This window comes from Cervus canadensis, chromosome 4 (genome assembly GCF_019320065.1).
Source record: "Cervus canadensis isolate Bull #8, Minnesota chromosome 4, ASM1932006v1, whole genome shotgun sequence".
NCBI classification, from domain to species: domain Eukaryota; kingdom Metazoa; phylum Chordata; class Mammalia; order Artiodactyla; family Cervidae; genus Cervus; species Cervus canadensis.
In genome coordinates this window covers 29,033,018-29,052,661 of record NC_057389.1, presented here as the reverse complement: position 1 = coordinate 29,052,661, position 19,644 = coordinate 29,033,018, and the positions used below count along the sequence as shown (strand labels likewise).

Below are 19,644 nucleotides of genomic sequence, written 5' to 3'. Positions count from 1 at the left end.
TAGAATCCAAGACCTTCAGATAGTGAGATTAGAAAGATGAATATTGAACCACCAAATTAAAAGAAACGCAAAAGGGAATCAAAACACAAGCACAGCATAAAAGTACCATCAGAAGAAACCAGGCTGATTTTTAAAAACAACGCCATGTAGCTTTTATTAATATAAACAGTGGGTAGGATTGGGGCCTGCGCAGGTCCCAGCCTGTCCATGGTTTGGGATTGCTACCTGCCTCATAAAGCAAAGGAGAGGGTTTTTCTTCTGGGAGGACAAAAGTCGTCTCCTCTTCTGAAAAAACCTTTTACATAGTTGGGTTTGGCATCTTCCAGGAACAGAGGGGCAGGGCTTGAGGCCTCATGAGTCTGGGTTTTCAGTTGAGGTGTTACTCGGGAGTAGGTTCTTGTCAGGTTGCAGAAAGAATTCAGAGAAAAGGTAGGGAGGTCAGGAAAGCAAAGTGAGGATTTATTAAGTGGAGGGTGGGCAGTCTCAGGTGAGTAGCTGCACTGAGTTTGTTTGGCAGTGCGGTTATATGAGATATAGAAATGAAGGAGCAGAATATTTATTGGGGAGGGAACTCCCAGGGGAGTTGTATTCCCTGATTTTCATCCCAGCTCCACCTTCCTGAGGCGAGGGGGGATTTTTGTCCTTAGTTAGTCTTGATTGGAAGTGTCATGGTGTCAGTGCATGATAGGAACTTCTTTTCTGCAAGGCTAATTTTACTGTAATAAGAACATGATGAGCAAAAGATTACATTCAGATGCCAGAGATTCCCTCCTTTCTTTGTCTGCCTCCAGGACACTTATCACCCCAAAATGTGTGGTTTCCATGTCAGTCCAGAGGTCCTTCTTTTGTTTGTCTGCCCAAGGACTCCCACTGTTGATAAGATGTATGGTCTCCTGCAATTTGGCCTGCGCCCCCCTTTCTCTGTTCATCTTTAGCTACCTGCCTGCTCAGAGGAAGAGAGAGAAGTTCCAGAGTGGAGTGTCATTATCTCCAGAACTCATCACTGACCTCAGCCTGAGCTTCATGAGTCATGGAAGCGGATTCCTTACCAAAGTAATAGTTTCCAAAAAAAAGAAAAGAAACAATTGGTGGGTTAGACCAGACTAGATGAAATAACTGAAATCCAAGATATTGTCTAAAGAAATTACCCAGAGTATAGCACAGAAAGACAGTGTGAGCAAAGATAAAAGAGACTAAAAGACAAATCAAGAATTAGGTGTTCTAACATAATCCTCATCTAATTTCCAGTAGGATGAAATGAGAGAGAAGAGGAAAAGAGAGACGGTGTTCAAAGAAATGATAGATGAGAGTTTCTCACATTTCATGAAAGATGTGAATCTTTAGGTTTAGAAAGCATGATTGAATCCAAAGTGCAATGGAAACAAACAAGGAATCCACATTTTCCATTGCAGTGAAACTCTGTATGATTCTAAATCAGAGACAAAAATCCTATAGAGGTCAAGGGGGCAAAGAAAGATCACCTGTAAAGCAATGGAAATTACATAACTGATTTAAGTTCTAATTTCCCTACCTGTTCTGTTCTTCATCTGCTTTCCTTTGACAATGTCTTTTGAATTTTTTGAGTATTTTTTATCATTCAGCCCCATACCCCACAAAGCTCGGTAGTTTGTAGCCTCTTTCGTTGTCTGTTGCTTCTATTGATTCTTACTCATCTGGCTTCTCTTTATACATGAACGCTTGATTATCTTTGTGTACTAGTTGTGTTATTTGAAAATTCGTTTTTAACAGTAACTTGAGAGAGCAACACTGTTTACAGTAGCCAAGATATGGAAACGACCCAAATGTCCATCAACAGATGACTGGCCTGAGAAGAGGTGGTGTGTACACACACACACACATGCTTGTGTTTGTGCTTGGTCACTCAGTAGTGTCCAGCTCTTTGCGACCCCATGGACTGTAGCCCCGACCCAGGCCTCTCTGTCCAGGGGGATTCTCCAGGCAAGAATACTGGAGTGGGTTGCCATGCCCTCCTCCAGGGGATCTTCCCAACCCAGGGATCAAACCCAGGTCTCCTGCATTGCAGATGGATTCTTTACCATCTGGGCCACACACACACACACACACACACACACACACACACACATAAATAATGGAATGTTACTCTGTCATAAAAAAGAATGAAATATTGTATTGCCATTTTCACCAATATGAATGGACCTAGAGAATATTATACATAGTGACAAAAACCGTATGATGTTACATATATGTGTAATCTAAAAACCATACAAATGAATCTATATATAAAATAGAAACAGACTCATAGAAAACAAACTTCCGGTTACCAAAGGGAAAGGTTTTATAGCACAGAGAATTATATTTAATATTTTGTAATAATTTATAATGAAACATACTATGAAAGAAAAACCTGAATCACTTTACCTCTGAAACTAACACAATATAGTTGATGTCAACTATACTTCAATAAAATAAAATAAATAAATAATATGAGTACTAAGGTGCAGATACCTTCTCCCGTAGAATATTTTTATTTGCTTTTGCCAGATTCTTGGTGGTATTACCAATCTGGGACTGGCTTAATTTAAGTTCAGTTTTGACATGTTTCAGTTCATCCAAATGATACTAACCTAGACTACAAATTTACCCTTACTATGCAGCTGGCTCATTTTTGCAGCAGATTCTTCTGGCATGGACATGAGCTTGGGTAAACTCTGGGAGTTGGTGATGGACAGGGAGGCCTGGCATGCTGTGGTTCATGGGGTCGCAAAGAGTCGGACACGACTGAGCGACTGAACTGAACTGGCCTATCTTTTAGTGCAAAAGTAGTTTTGACTGCTGGATTATTTCTTTGGATTCTTGTTTTCATTTTGATTCTCATATAGTTTTTCCTTACCATTTTGTTAGTCCTTTGATACTTGCAACAACATGTTTTTATACTTTGTTTGGCCTTTTAAAATTGTCCCCAGTGGGAAGGATGGTCTGGAAGTACCCATTCCCATTATTGTCAAAAACACAAATCACATTCATGCTCTTTTCAATGACTTAGGTTTGTAGCCTGAACCAATAATGGAAGGTAACTGTCAGGAAATTGTTCTGTCTAATATTCTGAAAGGGGTAAATTGTCTGTTGGTAAAATGATGCCTCTTTTGAATATGAGTAATAAAAATCCTAAGAAACTTGTTGGGTAATTTACAGTTTTCAACTAACTAAATATTCAGAATAGCTCTTTAGAATGTAATTTCATAAATAAACCCTTTCTTTCATGGTCTGTAAGGTTTTGAGCATGATATTTGCAGATGGCATCTTACTACCTGTCATTACCTCTCAGAAAGAAGTTATTCCTTCTTTCTCCTCTCTCCCGCCCTTGTATAATCCATCACAACTCCTGTTTACTTTACCTCTATAATACCTCTTGAAACTATGTGCTCTTTGCACTGGTATATCCTCTGCTTGGGTTCAGATCATCAGTGCCACTCCCCTGGATTCCTGAAGCTGCCTTCTAATCAGTCTTCCTGCTACTGTCCTTATGTCCTTGTCAAAATGAGCCACTGACTCCCGTTGCTCTCAGGACTAAGTCAGAGCGCCTATGTGGCCTGCATTATTCACGTGACCAAGTTCCTGTTCCATTTTCTAGCTCCTACTGTTACACTTGACTCTCCATCTTCTGTTTTTTTTTTTTTTTTTTAATTTATGTTTATTTGACTGTGGGATCTTCAGTCTTTGTTGCAGCGTGTAGGGTCTTTATTTGCAGCATGTGGGATCTAGTTCCCTGACCAGGGATCAAACCTGGGCCCCGTGCGTTTGGAGCGCCGAGTATTAGCCCCTGGACCACCAGGGAAGTCCCTCCTTCTATTTATGCAATTGGTGCTTTATAAACACTCAGTAATTGTTCATTGAGTGAATAAATGAATAGTGTATGTGGAAGGCAAAGCTAGGTAGATTCAAGTAATGATGGTTAGGCCCTAGGAGAAGGCCTATGACTCATGTTTCTTTCTACCAGAAAGCTGTTTAGATAGTTGATTTAGCCATATTGTATGACCAATGTGTTAATGTCTGAATTTAATTTACTCATTTTATGTTATCTTTAGAGCTAACCTTTCAGTAAAAAATCAGAACAAACTACCAAAAAACCCCCAACTTTTCCCCAGTAGTTTATCTCTTTCCCTCCAAATAAACTTATATTAGAATAATAGAGGCATCTTCCACAAACAGCAGCCAGTAGGTACAGACAGATCACATGTCCTTACTGTGGCAGTGGCTGTAGGTGATACACTGTGTTTCAGTGACGGCCCCACACCACAGACACTAACGTCATCACTCCATTGATTTTCAAATGTGAAGGACTCTAGCGACACCCACATTTACTTGTTGGATCTTTGGTGATAAAGGAGAATCTTTGCCATCTGCAGGACCTTAGGTTCATTATTTTTTTTTTTGGTCACATGGAATGAAATGAATGACTCAGGTGTTCTCTTTTTCATCTGTTTAGAATGCATCCTGCGGTATAATCAATTTAGAGTACCACAGGACATCTTGGAAGAATAATATATGTGTCATCATTTAATTGGCAGTGCTATTTCCTGTTTTGTTGATCTCTCTCACTGGCTGATTCCCGGATACCTCAGCAGTAAAGAATCCACCTTGCAATGCAGGAGACGCGCGTTTGATCCTTGGGTCAGGAAGATTCCCTACAGGAGGAAATGGCAACCCACTGCCTGAAAAATCCCATGGTCAGAGGAGCCTGTTGGGCTATACAGCCCAAAGGGTTGCAGAGAGTCACATTGAGCAATTGAGCACACTCATTGACTGCACCAAAATAATTGTTTTCTATTCTGGTGGTCTGACCTATTATTTTATTACAGTTACTTATAAAGTCTTATACCCACCAATTAGAGAACAGTTCTGAGATACACCAAGAAACTTGATTGGAAGTCATTTTTACCGATTTGCCTTCTGATCTGCTTTTTGGAGTTAGAAGTGGAAGTATGGCTGCCCCAATAATGAGAAATTCATGGTAAATAGTGCCGCACACCCTCTCCAACTCTCCCTGCCTGTGTTAGACATTGGTAATTGGTTATGGCATTGTTTCTCAATGTGCCTCCTGTCAGGTCTCAGCACAGCACTTCAGGTCCCTACTACCAGTCAGATTTAGCACTTAAGATGCTAGGACTGGCCTTCCTTGTGTAATCCTTTCTTGTTCACGCTGCACAAAATACCACTTTGTATATCTATGCCTAGAGGCTTGTCTAAACACAGTTATATCCCAGCTTACGTTTTGCGTGTTGTTTCTCCCTCCCCTGTGCTGTTCTTTGTGGTACCTACCAAACAAATTTCACAACCAGATAAAGGTGTCTCTGGCTTTCCTGGTGGCTCACTTGCTGAAGAATCTGCAGGCAGATCCCTCTATCTGCAATAGAATCCTCCATCTGCAATAGAGGAGACCAGATTTCTGTCCCTGGGTCAGGAAGTTCCCCCAGAGAAGGAAATGGATACCCACTCCAGTATTCTTGCCTGGAAAATCCCATGGACAGAGGAGCCTGACAGGCTACCGTCCATAGGGTTGCAAAGAGTAGGACAAGATTGAGTGACTACACCACCACCAAAGGTGTCTGTATAATAACGGTAACAGCTAACAAGTATTGAGTAGTTATTGTCTGTCAGTCAGTCTGCTAAGTACTTAATATGTATTATTTCATTGAATCCTTATAACAACTCTATATGAGTTAGGGACCATTATTATTCCCATTTTACAGATGGAGAAGCTAAGGCAAGTCTAAATAACTGGTAAATGAAAGAACCTGGATTTGAACTGAGGTTATTTCTTTTCTTAGCTCAAATTCTTTACCTCTGAGCTGTTAACCTCCCTAACAAGTGAAGGCTGGGTTAATGTGAAAATGATTCAGAACAAGGTTTTGTCTGTGCTGTCACAAGGCTAAAATAAAAGCCACTACCTGTGTATTTTCCAAGAAAATATTAAAAAAAAAAAGTCTTCTGCAAGACTTCATAAATATGACTTAAGTTTTTATTAACCTCTTTTGCTTTTATCTTTCCATATCTCAGACAACCTTTATAATTTTTGAGAGAGGAGCTATCTGGCTGTCGTATACATTCACAGATGGCATTATTTTATCTGTCCTCATACCATCTGCAGCATCAACATAGTCTATTTCAATTGGTGTCTTCTTTCATTTGTGCAGAAGTGAGCTATTAAAATAAAACTTTATATTTGTATAGCATTTGGGGGTAAACGTTGTGATAAAATAAATCAATGTTTTACCCTAACAATCTATGCAGAGAAAATTTAATTTTTTCACCTCATCTTGATTTATTTTATATGTAGTCTTCGAAATTCAATTGATTTCAGCAGCTACTTACTGGGCATGTATCATGATCAGTTATGCTGTCGGAGAAATGATCCCCATTCTCACAGAGCTTAGGACTTCCCAGGTGGCTCAGTGGTGAAGAATCTGTCTGCCAATGCAGGAGACTCAGGAGATGTGGGTTCAGTCCCTCAGTTGGGAAGATCCCCTGGAGGGGGAAATGGCAAGCCACTCCAGTATTCTTGCCTGGAAAAATCCCATGAGTAGAGGAGCCTGGTGGGCTCCAAGTCGATGGGGTCGGAAAGAGTAGGATATGACTGAACACAAACACACTCACACGCACTGAGCTTACTGTCTGGCGGTGAAGACAGTGGAGAAATAAACACAGTTGTAAGTTTCACAATAGAAAGAAAACAGCTGTATGGAAAAGGCTGGCAAAGGATGAAATCTAGTTCTAGTGAGTCTAGAACACCCTTTCAGAGGAAGAGTGAGAAGAAGTTTACCAAACAAAGTGGAAGGTGGTAGGCAGGAGGAAAAGGGAAACCAGTCTTCAAGGCAGAGTGAGGGGCAGGTGAGAAAGCTGTGATGTCAGAGAACTTGGAATGACCAAGATGTTGGAAGAAGTTCAGTCCGACTGAAACTTAGAGTGAGAGGAAGAGAGTACCAGGTGATCTAAGACGAGACTTGTGAGGTAAGCAGGTCATTTAAGGATCCTGGATTTGAATCTGAGATTAATGGCAAATCATTGATAAGCTTAAGGCAGAGGTAAGGCATGAACAGGTTTGGGTTCTAGGAAGACCACTCAGGCTGTGCTGTGGAGAATGGATTGGAAAAAGGGACAGAGGTGGACGTGAGGAGAAAAGTTTGGAGGCTGTTTTGGTAGAACAGTTCTGTTTGTGAGAGGTCATATTTCCTTAGACTAGTGTAGAAGCAATAGAATGGAAAAAACTGAAGAGATTTAAGAGGCCACAGCATTGAGAATGGAAGAATCGGCCTGTGCGTCTACAAAATTCTGGCTTGTTCTACTTTGTCATGTGAAACCAAATGCCTCTTCTATGCAGCAGAGGATGAGCTAGAGAAAAACGGAGCAACGATGATACCTGAAGTTGGCCTCTGCTTTGTGAACAGGCATGATTTCACAGCATAGTTACAGGGATGTGTGTGTCGTGTTCAGTTACCTCAGTCGTGTCTGACTCTTGCAGTCCTAGGGACTGTTAGGCCATCAGGCTCCTCTGTCCGTGGGATTCTCCAGGCAAGAATATTGGAGTGGGTTGCCATTTCCTCCTCCAGGGGCTCTTCCTGACCCAGGAATCAAATCCAGATCTCCTGTGTCTCCTGCATTGCAGGTGAATTCTTTACCCACTGAGCCACCTGGGAAGCCCAGTGATAGGGATAAGAAAGATAAAAACTCTCAATTAATTGTAAAACAGTTTAATAGTCATCTAGGCAGGATTCTGATGTTAAGTTTCCCTTCACATCAGTGCATGTGATATCAAAAGAATTTTGATAGAGTGCATTCAGTAGCTGATGTCCCTATTTCCCCCCAAATGTCAGTTCATTTTTTCATTTACTTGCTTATTGTTCATTCATCTATTGATCGAAAAGAACATTTACTGAAGGCCCATTTTCTACTAGATATGTTTACTTATTTCAGCTTTTTCACATATGGCCATTATAACCTAGTGTAGGCCTTTGACATATATAGGTGCTGGATGGGCTTTATCTCATTTAGAGCACATTAGTCAAGTTTCCAGGTTGAGTTGACAGTCTCACCATTTCTTTCCAAGTGGCCCATCACTTAAGGTGTAGCCATTGATAAAATGCTGCAATCCTGGCCTCCCATGTCTCCTGATGTTTTTTAAAATTTTTTATTGTAGTTGAATTACAATATAGGGTTAATTATTGCTGTTCAGCAAGGTGATTCAGTTTTATACACACACACACACATATATACACACACACATATATACACACACACACACATATATATACACACACACACATATATACACACACACACATATATATACACACACACATATATATACACACACACATATATACACACATATATATACACACACACACACATATATACACACACACACACATATATATACACACACACACACACACATATATATATATATATATATACACACACACACATACATTCTTTTCATATTCTTTTCTGTTACATAATTTATCACCTGATATTGAATATAGTTTCCTGAGGTTATGATGTTTTATCCCCTGCCCTTTCTGTTACTGCTTACAGTCTCTGCCCAGGCTCAGTGGGCCTAAGTCCCCTTTCAATCAAGCATATGATCAATTCAGCTACCACCATTGAGACTTCTCCCAAAGCAGCTGGTTGGCTGAATGAAGTGTTTTTTGACCGAGATGGTCAGTTATTTCAGTCAGAGTAGAAAATTTAGTTGCTCACTGTAGATCCATTATATTAGCCAGGTAATCAAAGCAACAGTAGCAAATTCTCCATCTCATTGGTTTAAATACAAAAAAAAAAGGTTATTTTTTGCTAATGAAAAGTTCACTTGATAGCGGATGTGGGGTGGAAGGTTTCCTGCTCTGCTCACAGACTCACGCTGATGGAGTCAACAGGTGAGGTGGCTCACAGAATAGCCCTGGGCTCAACATCCAGGTGGCAGAGGGGGAGAGAGTGGATGTGAAATGCTGCAGGAGGTTTTATGGGCCGTGACTAGAAGTGATGTAATCCTTCCTACATGTATTTCATTGGCTAGAACTTGGGTACATGGCTGTACCTCACTGCAGGGGAGGCTGGGGAGTGTAGTCTGTGTGTTTGTTCTGGAGGAAGGGAAACTTATGGAGCCTGTCTTTGCTCCATCTGTTTAATGACTTTCCTAGTGTGGTGCCTGGTCTTTGGGGCAGAGAAGGGCTGCAGGTACGGATGAAGTCTCCTTTGTGCTTTTCTAAGGGGCTGCTGTCACAGTGCTGAGCATTAGAGTGGGAAATGCCTACATCCTGAGTTCCTAACTTATCTGATAATTGCCATTTCTCTGTTCCCACAGGGAAATAAATGCTCGACTTGATGCTGTATCTGAAGTTCTCCATTCAGAATCCAGTGTGTTTGGTCAGATAGAAAATCATCTACGTAAATTGCCTGACATAGAGAGAGGACTCTGTAGCATTTATCACAAAAAAGTAAGTGTGATAGAAATCACGTGTTTTAAAATTGTTAATTTTCTTCAGCTTGAGGATAGAGTGAAGTTGCTCAGTTGCGTCTGACTTTTTGTGATCCCATGGACTGTAGCCTACCAGGCTCCTCCATCCATGGAATTTTCCAGGCACGAGTACTAGAGTGGGTTGCCATTTCCTTCTCCAGGGGATCTTCTTGATCCAGGGATCAAACCCAGGTCTCCATCATTGCAGGCAGACGCTTTACCCTTGAGCCACTAGGGGATACCAGATATTAATAGGAAACATCATGGAGCTTTGTTACAATTATTTTATATTGTAAAATCTTACAGATAACATAAGAGAATCCTTAGAGATTTTAATTGCACACACTGAGGTTATTCCAATTTTGGCATTGTTTGCCCACTTCTGATAACTGCAGCAACACATAGAGGCTGTTCTGTTATAATACAGGATATTCTCCTATTTCATCCTCAAAATGGGGACCATCATCAAAGTAGGAAGTTTACTTAGACTAGCTACTTTAAGAAGAGATTCCTTATTTCTTTTGACCTCACAACAACTTCTTATTTGACTTAACCAAAGGAAAAATCTGCTTGTAAAATATTTGTGGTATTATTAATATGCAGACAAGTGTGGATATTGAAGTTAAGTAAAACACATTATTTTGATTTTCATCACCTAAGCTTTCCAGTTTAAATCATAACAGTAACAAGTGAGATTTGTTAGAGAAATAATTTATCTTCAAAATATGCCTAAAATTAAAAGTTATTAGTTGGTGATATTTGTAATTGTTAATAAACTTTTTATAGTGTCTTACCTACTATAGAAGTCATTCATATACATTAGACTCTTTGTTGTAAAAAAAAAAAAAAAAGAAAAAACTTTGTGAGGTTAAGAAGGTTTATTACTTTCTTACTGGTGGGAAATTATGTATATTGCTGTCTTTATATAATGCTATGACAGCTTGCATTACCTTGGCTAAAATGATACTAAGAGGAGGGTTAATAATTTGCTCAGAAGTGACAGAATTCATATTTAAACCAGGGTCCTTGACTGGGTTTTAGTGGCTTACATTTTTGGACACTACCATTTTTGATGTAGCAGCAGTTTTGAATACTATTAAATCTTTCTCCCTGGCTGTCCCTATATAAGCAACTTTTATTTTTTGCCCAAATGTAAATCCTTGCCAATTTAATAATTTTTTTTAGAACAGTTTTTATGTGCCCAAAATTTTAGTTCAGTTCAGTCGCTCAGTTGTATCTTACTCTTTGAGACCCCATGGACTGCAGCATGCCAGGCTTCCCTGTCCATCACCAACTCTCAGAGCTTACTCAAACTCATGTCTGTAGAGTTGGTGATGCCATCCAACTATCTCATCCTCTGTCATCCCCTTCTCCTTCTGCCTTCAATCTTTCCCAGCATCAGGATCTTTTCAAATGAGTCAGTTCTTCGTATCAGGTGGCCAGAGTATTGGAGTTTCAGCATCAGTCCTTCCAATGAATATTCAGGACTGATTTCCTTTAGGATGGACTGGTTGGATCTCCTCACAGTCCAAGGGACTCTCAAGAGTCTTCTCCAACACCACAGTTCAGAATTATCAGTTCTTCAGTGCTCAGCTTTCTTTATACTCCAACTCTCACATCCATACATGACTACTGGAAAAGCCTTAGTTGTGACCAATTTTCTATTAGTCTTTACCTTTTTAAGGCTTTTTCGTTTACATTGTTTTACCGGAATAATAACTGCTGCTTCTGAAAATACTTGCAGTGCCCAAGAGGACTTATGTAACTGTTCCATATGCTTCAGCTAAATTTGAAAAGAAAGAAAAAGTCAAAATTGGGAAATTCTGATCCCTAGGGAAAAAATGTATGTCTTGGTTATGGGGTTGGCATCTATTGTTTCATTGCTTGATGCACTGTGTTCGAGTTTTCTTTTTCCCAAGACTTTTAAAAAATCATTTATTTATTTTTATTTTGGAATGTGCTGGGTCTTCGCTGCAGCATGGGCTTTTCTCTAGTTGCCACAAGTAGGGGCTGCTGTCTAGCTGCAGTGCTCAGGCTTCTCACTGCAGTGGCCTCTCTTGTTGCAGAGCAGGGTGCGTGGGCTTCAGTAGTTGTGGCTCCTGGGCTCTAGAGCACAGACTCTGTAATTGTGGTGCATGGGCTTAGCTACCATGCAGCATGTGGGATCTTTTTGGATTAGGGGTCGAACCTGTGTCTCTTGCATTGACAGGAGAACCCCTCACCACTGAGCCACCAGGGAAGCCCAAGATTATTTTTTTTGATGTGTACTACGTTTAAAGTCTTTATTACATTTGTTACAATACTGTTTTTATTTTATCTTTTGGTTTTGTGGCCATGAGACATGTGAGATCTTAGCTGCCCAACCAGAGATCCAGCTCATATCCCCTGCTTTGGAAGGTGAAGTCTTAACCACTGGACTGCCAGGGAAGTTGCTGAGTTTCTGTTTTGCTGGCAAAAGTAGCAGATGTTCCGGTAGTAGGAAGTATTATGGTTGACATTTTTGAGGTTACAGAATGGATGACATACCATCTGTTATTTTGTTTTTGACCTTGACCCAGTGGCTGATAATCCATGCTTGTTACCCTTCATCAAGCAGCAGATCTCTAAACACATTGCCTTCACTACTAAAAAGGATTCACTGGCAGATGTTAGAGATTTGTTTTTCTCAAAAGAAGATAGGAGCAAAGCTGAAAAATTATCAATGGCTAATCAAAAGAGCTGAATCATAGTATCCATGGCATCAAGATGGCATCATCATTTATTACTGTGGTGATTTCTATTATGCCTTCCTGCTTCTCTTTAAACTGTACTTTGATATTTGCATTTCACAAAGTTTGTGTGCTTATAAAAGTTTAAAACTCTGGTAAATGTCAGAATCTAATTTTTTAACTGCGGTATAATTGATATCCAACGTTATTTTAGTTTCAAGTATATAACATAAGGATTCAATATATATGATCACCACAATAAGTCTCTAGTTAGCATCCTTTGCTATGTAAAGTTGCAGAGCTTTTTTGTGGTCTCTTGATGAGAGATAGCTCTTAAGATCGCCTCTTCAGCAACTTTCAAATATACACAATTCAGTATTAGTAACTGTGGTTGCCATGCCATTACATCACCAGGACTTATTTAGTTTACAACTGGAAGTTTACCTTTTGACCATCTTCACCCATTTTGCCTACATAACCATGCTCCACAGACCCTAATATGTGCTCTGTATCTATTAATTCAGGTTTTTTGTTTGGTTTTTTAGATTCCACATACAAGTGAGATCATACAGAATAGAATCTAGTTTCTTTTAAAAGTAACCAATATGCAGAACAGGAATGACTTTTTAGACTTTCAGCTTATACTGATGAAACTTGTGACTCACTCAGAAGTTGTTCCTTTATTGCTGTTTTAGTGTTTGTACAAGAATGTGTCTAAAGATTGATTTGAAAAGCGAAGATCAGAAATGATTTGGTATAGACCGACTTTAGGAAGTCTGAATGCTTTAAGCCACATTTTTATAGATTAGTTAGCTGGCTCTTGGAACATACCATCAAACACATGTCTATTCTTTATCATTAGATTACTCTAAATAAGTTTCTGCTGTATGCACCAAATGGTGAGTGATATCCTGGGTACAGATTGTGCCAATTTTGTGAAATTCAGAAAATGTTAAGGAACACTGTTTGGATATTGTGGAAGTGGTAGGCTTAGGCCATCTGGCTGTGTGGAAAGTGCCATGGAATAGGCACAAATAGGTATTTTTATGATGATAATAATAGAGGATACCAAGTGGGCCGACTCTGAAATAAAATAAACATTTCTTTTGATAGTAAGACTTCAGACTTAAATCTTAGAGTGCTAGTGATAGGAGTTCACATTAACTGCTCAATAAGTATAATAACTTTTGTAAGAAAATGATACATAGTTGCTAAGGGTGTAGCACTTAGTAAATGTTGAAAGGAGATTTCCAGACTTTTGTAGGTTTTATAGTTAATTTCTCAGCTAGACTGCTAGAAGCCCAACTCCATGTTTCCCGTGTGGAGCTTAGGTTGGGGTTCTTCCAGGCCTGTGATGATCTGCCTCTGCACTTGCGCATGTGTTCTCAAGCTCTTCCACAGAGAAGCCTGCTGCCAGAAATGGGGTTGAACATGACTGACTTCAAGAGCAAACTGTTTTACCCTTATTCTCAGCTTTCTTGTGACTCCATTGAGTCATTTTGCTTAAGAAATTTGAGAGCAGCCTGGCCTGGGCACTTAGGACTTGGTTGCAAGCACTTCTGGCTTTCACCTTATTTCTGTTGCTCACTTAAATTTGATATCATATCTAAGCATGAACAACCAATTCCTTTTTTTTTTTTGCTTATCAAATTGCAATAATTATGAGATTATTATTCAAAAATTCTATTGAAAATGTTTATTTTTTGCCCTTTACTTTTATTAGAATATACCATTAAGTGACTCAAGGTCAATTCTAAGCTATAAATTATTTCTAGGCTCCATATTTATACAAACAGTGCAGTTTCCTATATGTGTCTTTCCCAGTGAGCCACGGCCTTTCTGGAGATGAGGTGCTTTATGATACATTCTGAACTCACCGTTTGTTCAGTTGAACCTAGCTTCTTTTTTTTTTTTTTTCGTTTATAGTTTTCTTCATTTCTTATATAAGTAATTATCTTTCTAAATATGTTCTAAGCATTCATCCATTTTATATATATATATATACACATATATATACTATTTATGATGTGTACTTACCATTAACTTAAACTTGCATTGTCTTTTCATCTCAAGGTATTCATTTTCATCAAATATTCTGTTCATTTCATGTTCTTGAGCCTTCCTACCTGATCCAACCTGGACTTCTTGCCTGCTATACCTGTTGAATAGCTATCTTTTTAGATTCCCTTTATTTCCCTTGAATTGGATCTTCTGTTTTCTGTACTTCATGACTTCCCCTTGGTTTATTCCTTCATTTTGGTGGGGTACATTCTCTGGAAGCATCCTGAGAAAGGGTATTAGGAGTGAGTTTTGAAACACTGATGTCTGGAAATGTCTTTGTTTTGCTGTCACATTTGATTGGTAGTTTGAGTATAAAATTCTAGGTTGTAAATTATTTTCTTTTAGAATTTTGTGTTGTCTTTTTCAACAGCTTCTACTATTATTTTTAATCAGTCTGAAGTCATACTGGTTCCCAATTCTTTTTGTGACATTTTTTTGTTGCTGTGGTTCTTTTTTCTCTCCTTCTATAAATGGAAGATTGTGTCTTTTGTCTCCAATGTTTTAAAATTTCATGTTGATCAGCTGTGATTTGATTCTGTTTTAATTCATTGTATTGGACCTTTTCAATCTGGCAACCAAGTTCTGGGAAATTTTTCTGAATTATTATTTAAAGTTTGGATCTGTAATTCTAAATTCAAAATTATTATTTTTTATTGAAGTATAGTTGATTTACAATGTTATGTTAATTTCTGCTGTACAGAAAGGTGATTCAGTTGTATATATACTCACATTCTCTTTTTATATCTTCTTTTCCTTTATGGTTGATCACGGGATATTGACTATAATCCCTGTGCAATACAGTAGGACCTTGTTTTTTATCCATTCTACATATAATAGTTTCCATCTGCTAATCCCAAACTCCAGTCCATCCCTTTTCCAGGCCCCCTCCTCCTTAGCAACCACAAATCTGTTCTCTACGTCAATGAGTCTGTTTTTATTTCATAGAAAAGTTCATTTGTGTCATATTTTAGATTCCACATAAAAGTGATATCGTATGGTATTTGTCTTTCTGTTTCTGACTTACTTCACTTAGTGTGATAGTCTCTAGATCCATCTATGTTGCTGCAAAGTGGCATTATTTCATTTTTTTTTAATGTTAAGTACTATTTCATTGTATATATATGATATACCTCTGAATTTTTTTTTGAAAATTTATCTCCTTTTATAGCTTTATTATTTGAGTTCTTATCTTCTGGACTGATTATTGATCTTTCTTCTATGTTACCCATCTCTTTACCCTTTTGCTTTACCTTCTTGGAAATTTTATTACCTTGATTTTCTGCCTCTTTTGTTAAATTTTTCATTTCTACTATCATAGTTTAATTTATACAATTTTGGGGTTGTTTTCTTGTTCTCTGGATGTTTCTTTTAAAATAATAACATACCATTCTTAATTCATGATTCCCTGTTTATTTCAATATTCTCTGTTTAACTGAGGATGTTGTTAACATTTTCTTCTACCTGTATAGGTTCCATTCCTTCTGGTATTTGTTGGTTGATTAATTAGTTGTTTATTTTAGTGTTTGCATTTCATGTTAGAATTTTTAGTCTGTCTGATCATTTTTAAAGAATAGGAAATAAAACACTGGTAGTAAGCTCTGTGTAGTTGGATGTGGCTTGCAGCTTATGAGGTGAGCTGTTGTGTGAACTTGACGGTCCATTTATGGGGAGAATTCCTGCTATATGCTGTCTTCATAATTTTTTCTTGGGCTTGTGAGGCTCCTTAGGGACTCTTTCAGCTTTCTGACTGGCTAACAATGTTCTGTGAGCTCAGTGGGGACAACTGGGAATCTCAACGTTCAGTTTGGAATCATTCTTTTAATCCTTTGCTTTTGGTGGTACTCTCATCCTCCACTGTGCCTGAAGCTGATTCAGATACCTATGTTTTACCTTCTCCAGAGACTAAGACTACAGTTGACCCTTGAACAACATGGTTTTGAATTGTGCAAATCCTCTTACAGTAGATTTGTTTCAGTAAATATGTACTACAGTACTATGTGACCCATGCTTGGTTGAATCCATGGATACGGAAACACAGGTATGGAGGGCTGACTGTAGGGTTCTATTCAGAGTTTTGACTGTGTGGAGGGTCAGCACTCCTAACGTCCACATTGTTCAAGGGTCCACTACACTCTTTGTAGAGTAGGAGAATGGTGGCCCTTTAGTGACATGAAGAGGAATAGGGGATTGAAGGATTTAATTGCTGCATGTCACTTTCAGCCAATTGTTTTCTCCATTCCCAAATCCCCAGCTTCCACTTTTCAAAGATAATTTGTGCCCCCAATTCCTGAGTCTTAGGATTCTGGGTGTAACTCAAGTTGAGTCCTAGTTTTCCTCGTGGCCAGCTTAAGACTCAAATACCTAGAGTCTTCAAAGTCAAATTACTGTTAGTCTGTTTACTTTGTAGCTTCTAAGAGATTATTGCTGTTGCTTTTTCTCCTAATTATTCTTGAAGTTTCATGTCTTTTAAAACAATCTTGGACTATAGCTTCAGGACAGAGTGAAATTAGATGCACTTGTTTAGCCCACTTTTTGTATCCAAAGCTCCAAAAGTATAAATTATTCACATTCATGTTACAAAATTACAACAGTATACAGGAGTATAAAATAAAGAGTAAAAAGTCTTCCTTTACCACCCTTTGGCATATCCACTATCCAGAGGTAACTAGAGAAAGTTAAATTATACTTGAACTTCTGTAGAATAGTATATATAATTTAAAGAATCACAAATGAAATTTTATTGTGTAAAATACATATATGGTATATAGTGTAAAAATATACTATGTACATTTAGTATGTTGAAATTATGGAGTTCGATATTAATCTGTACATTAGTATTTACAGATGTGTTAGTATTTTAACTGTCTTATAGTTGTACACTGAATGAATTTTTCCTAATATCTCAATTTCTGGGTATTTGTTTTTTATTCATCTTTTTAATATTATTACCAAAACTACTACTATAAATATTCAGATACAAACTTTTTTTTAACTACTTGTGAAAAATATTTTAAAATTCTTTAAAATGGAATTGTGTAGTCAAAGGGTATTATACTTTGTATTGTAAATATATGCCAAATTGCTCTTCAGGAAGGTTATACCTCTACTAATAGTATATAAAAGTGTCATTTTTCATACTCAGTGTGACTTGGCTCTTATCATACTTTTAAATCTTTGACATTCTGACAAGTGAAAAATGCTATCTTGTCATTTTAACCTGCTTGTCCTAATTATACATGAGGTTAATTATGTGCTTATTGGACATTTTTTTCCTGTGAGTTTATTCAGTTCATTTAGCCACTGTTCTTTGAATTATTCATCTTTTCCATGTCAATTTGTAAAATCTCATTATACTTGAAAGAATTTTGACCTTTATCTCTTAAATATTTTGTAGATTTTCCCCAGAATTATTCTTTTTATTTGTGACATTGTTTACTGTATTTTTGTTATGTGATCATCATATTTTAAAATGAAAAAATACTGAACAAGTATTGGTTTTCCTATGCTTGCCTCAAATTTTCTTTATAGCTTTACCTTATAAAGTACTTAAACTATTGATTTAACATTTAGGACATATCAACAATACTTTATTTCAATGAACTCATTTATACAATAAATTAAAATGTTCTTTTATTCCAACTGTAAAAAGACCACTAACAGAATCTCATTTTCATGTATCTTATGCTATTTAGGTAAAAAATATTTCTCTTTTCAGTGTTCTACGCAAGAGTTCTTCCTGATTGTCAAAACCCTGTATCATTTGAAGTCAGAATTTCAAGCACTAATACCTGCTGTGAATTCCCATGTTGAGTCAGAGTTGCTCCAGACATTTATTTTAGAAATTCCTGAACTCCTCAGTCCAGTGGAGCATTACTTAAAGATACTCAATGAACAAGCTGCCAAGTAAGTAGCAGACCCTTAGTTCTTCCTTTCTAGTAGTGAAAGTACAAATTTATGATTTGATATGTGGGTACTTAAGCTTCCCTTAGAATTAATAGTAGAAGTTGCATATAAAACTAAAAATGTGATTGAATACTAAAGGCTCTGTATTACAGCTGGAAATAACCCTTAGCTTTTAGGCAGTTCCATCATACAGAACAAATATGGTATTTCTTCAGGTATCAGATGATGAAGTCCAGGCTGAGCAAGTAGTAGTGGTTTCTTAATCCAGAAGTAGATGGCAGATGGCATCTTGTGCTTATTTGCTAGATAGCCAGAGATGGTCTGCTTTATATGTAGAAACTGCAGAAGTAAAGTTATCCTTTAAGGGGTAGTCATTTTACATTTTATCCCATAAAGAACTTTCTGTATAGGAAAAAAGATTTGACAGTAGTTTCATTTATTTTCTGAATATACAATAAATGTTGAATTTCATCTCTTGGTTTTATCATGACAATCATGAACTTCTAAAATGAAAGTGATGTTAGTGTAATTTCGTCTGTCTTCAAAGAAATTAAGAAACTTACTCATAAATATTTAGTGGAAGAGCTGGGATTAGAATCATGTTCTCCTGACGTCCCACCCTTTGGTCTTTCAGTATGTTTTTAAAAAAATATTTATTTATTTGGCCGTGTTGGGTCTTAGTTGTGGCATGCAGGCTCTTTTAGTTGAAGCTTGTGGGATCTAGTTCCCTGATCGGGGATCGAGCACTGGACCCCCTGCATTGGGAGCATGGAGTCTTAGCCAGAAGACCACCAGGGAAGTCCCTTTCATTATGTTTTGAAAAATAATTGATAATTAGTATAAATAATATGCTTAAGTATGTATATTTGCATTTTTTCATTTTTTTAGGATTGGAGATAAAACTGAATTATTCAAAGATCTTTCTGACTTCCCTTTAATAAAAAAGAGGAAGGATGAAATTCAAGATGTTACCCACAAGATCCAAACACATTTGCAAGAAATACGAAAAATACTAAAAAATCCTTCTGCACAATATGTGACTGTATCAGGACAGGAGGTAATATTGAAATACTTTTCTTTTACATTAATTTTCCTCAGTTGGAAAAGCTATTTTAAAGTGTGAATAAATATTTAATGATAGAATGAAAGTTTTTTCTTTTCAGATTTTCTGTTTTATCTTTGGAAATATATTGTAATACCTTGTTTGATAAGAACTTTCTTTTAATGGCAGTATTTTGTTTGCTTATTTATTTTAGTTTCTTGATAAAATCATGGATCTTAGTGTTACATGTGTTTTAGTATTATCTATTGAAATTATATTATAGAAAACCTTGACTATGGTAAATAATAACTTTAAATAATTCATTTACTCTAGAAGAGAGAAGTTAGTCTTTGACTCCCAGTCTGCAGATGATAATTGATACAGAGTGAACCACCTACACTAATTGGATCACATAGTAATTAAATGCCAAG

General features: G+C 37.5%; 1 protein-coding gene across 1 annotated transcript in view; it reads left to right on the top strand.

Moving 5' to 3' along the window:
* MSH3 (mutS homolog 3) overlaps positions 1–19,644 on the top strand; it is a 155,331-nt gene that overhangs the window by 70,581 nt on the left and 65,106 nt on the right. Inside the window, exons 13-15 of the mRNA XM_043467515.1 lie at positions 9,347–9,479; positions 17,984–18,171; positions 19,060–19,228. Of these exons, the coding sequence (XP_043323450.1) occupies positions 9,347–9,479; positions 17,984–18,171; positions 19,060–19,228 (490 nt within the window). The remainder of the gene's footprint in view (positions 1–9,346; positions 9,480–17,983; positions 18,172–19,059; positions 19,229–19,644) is intronic.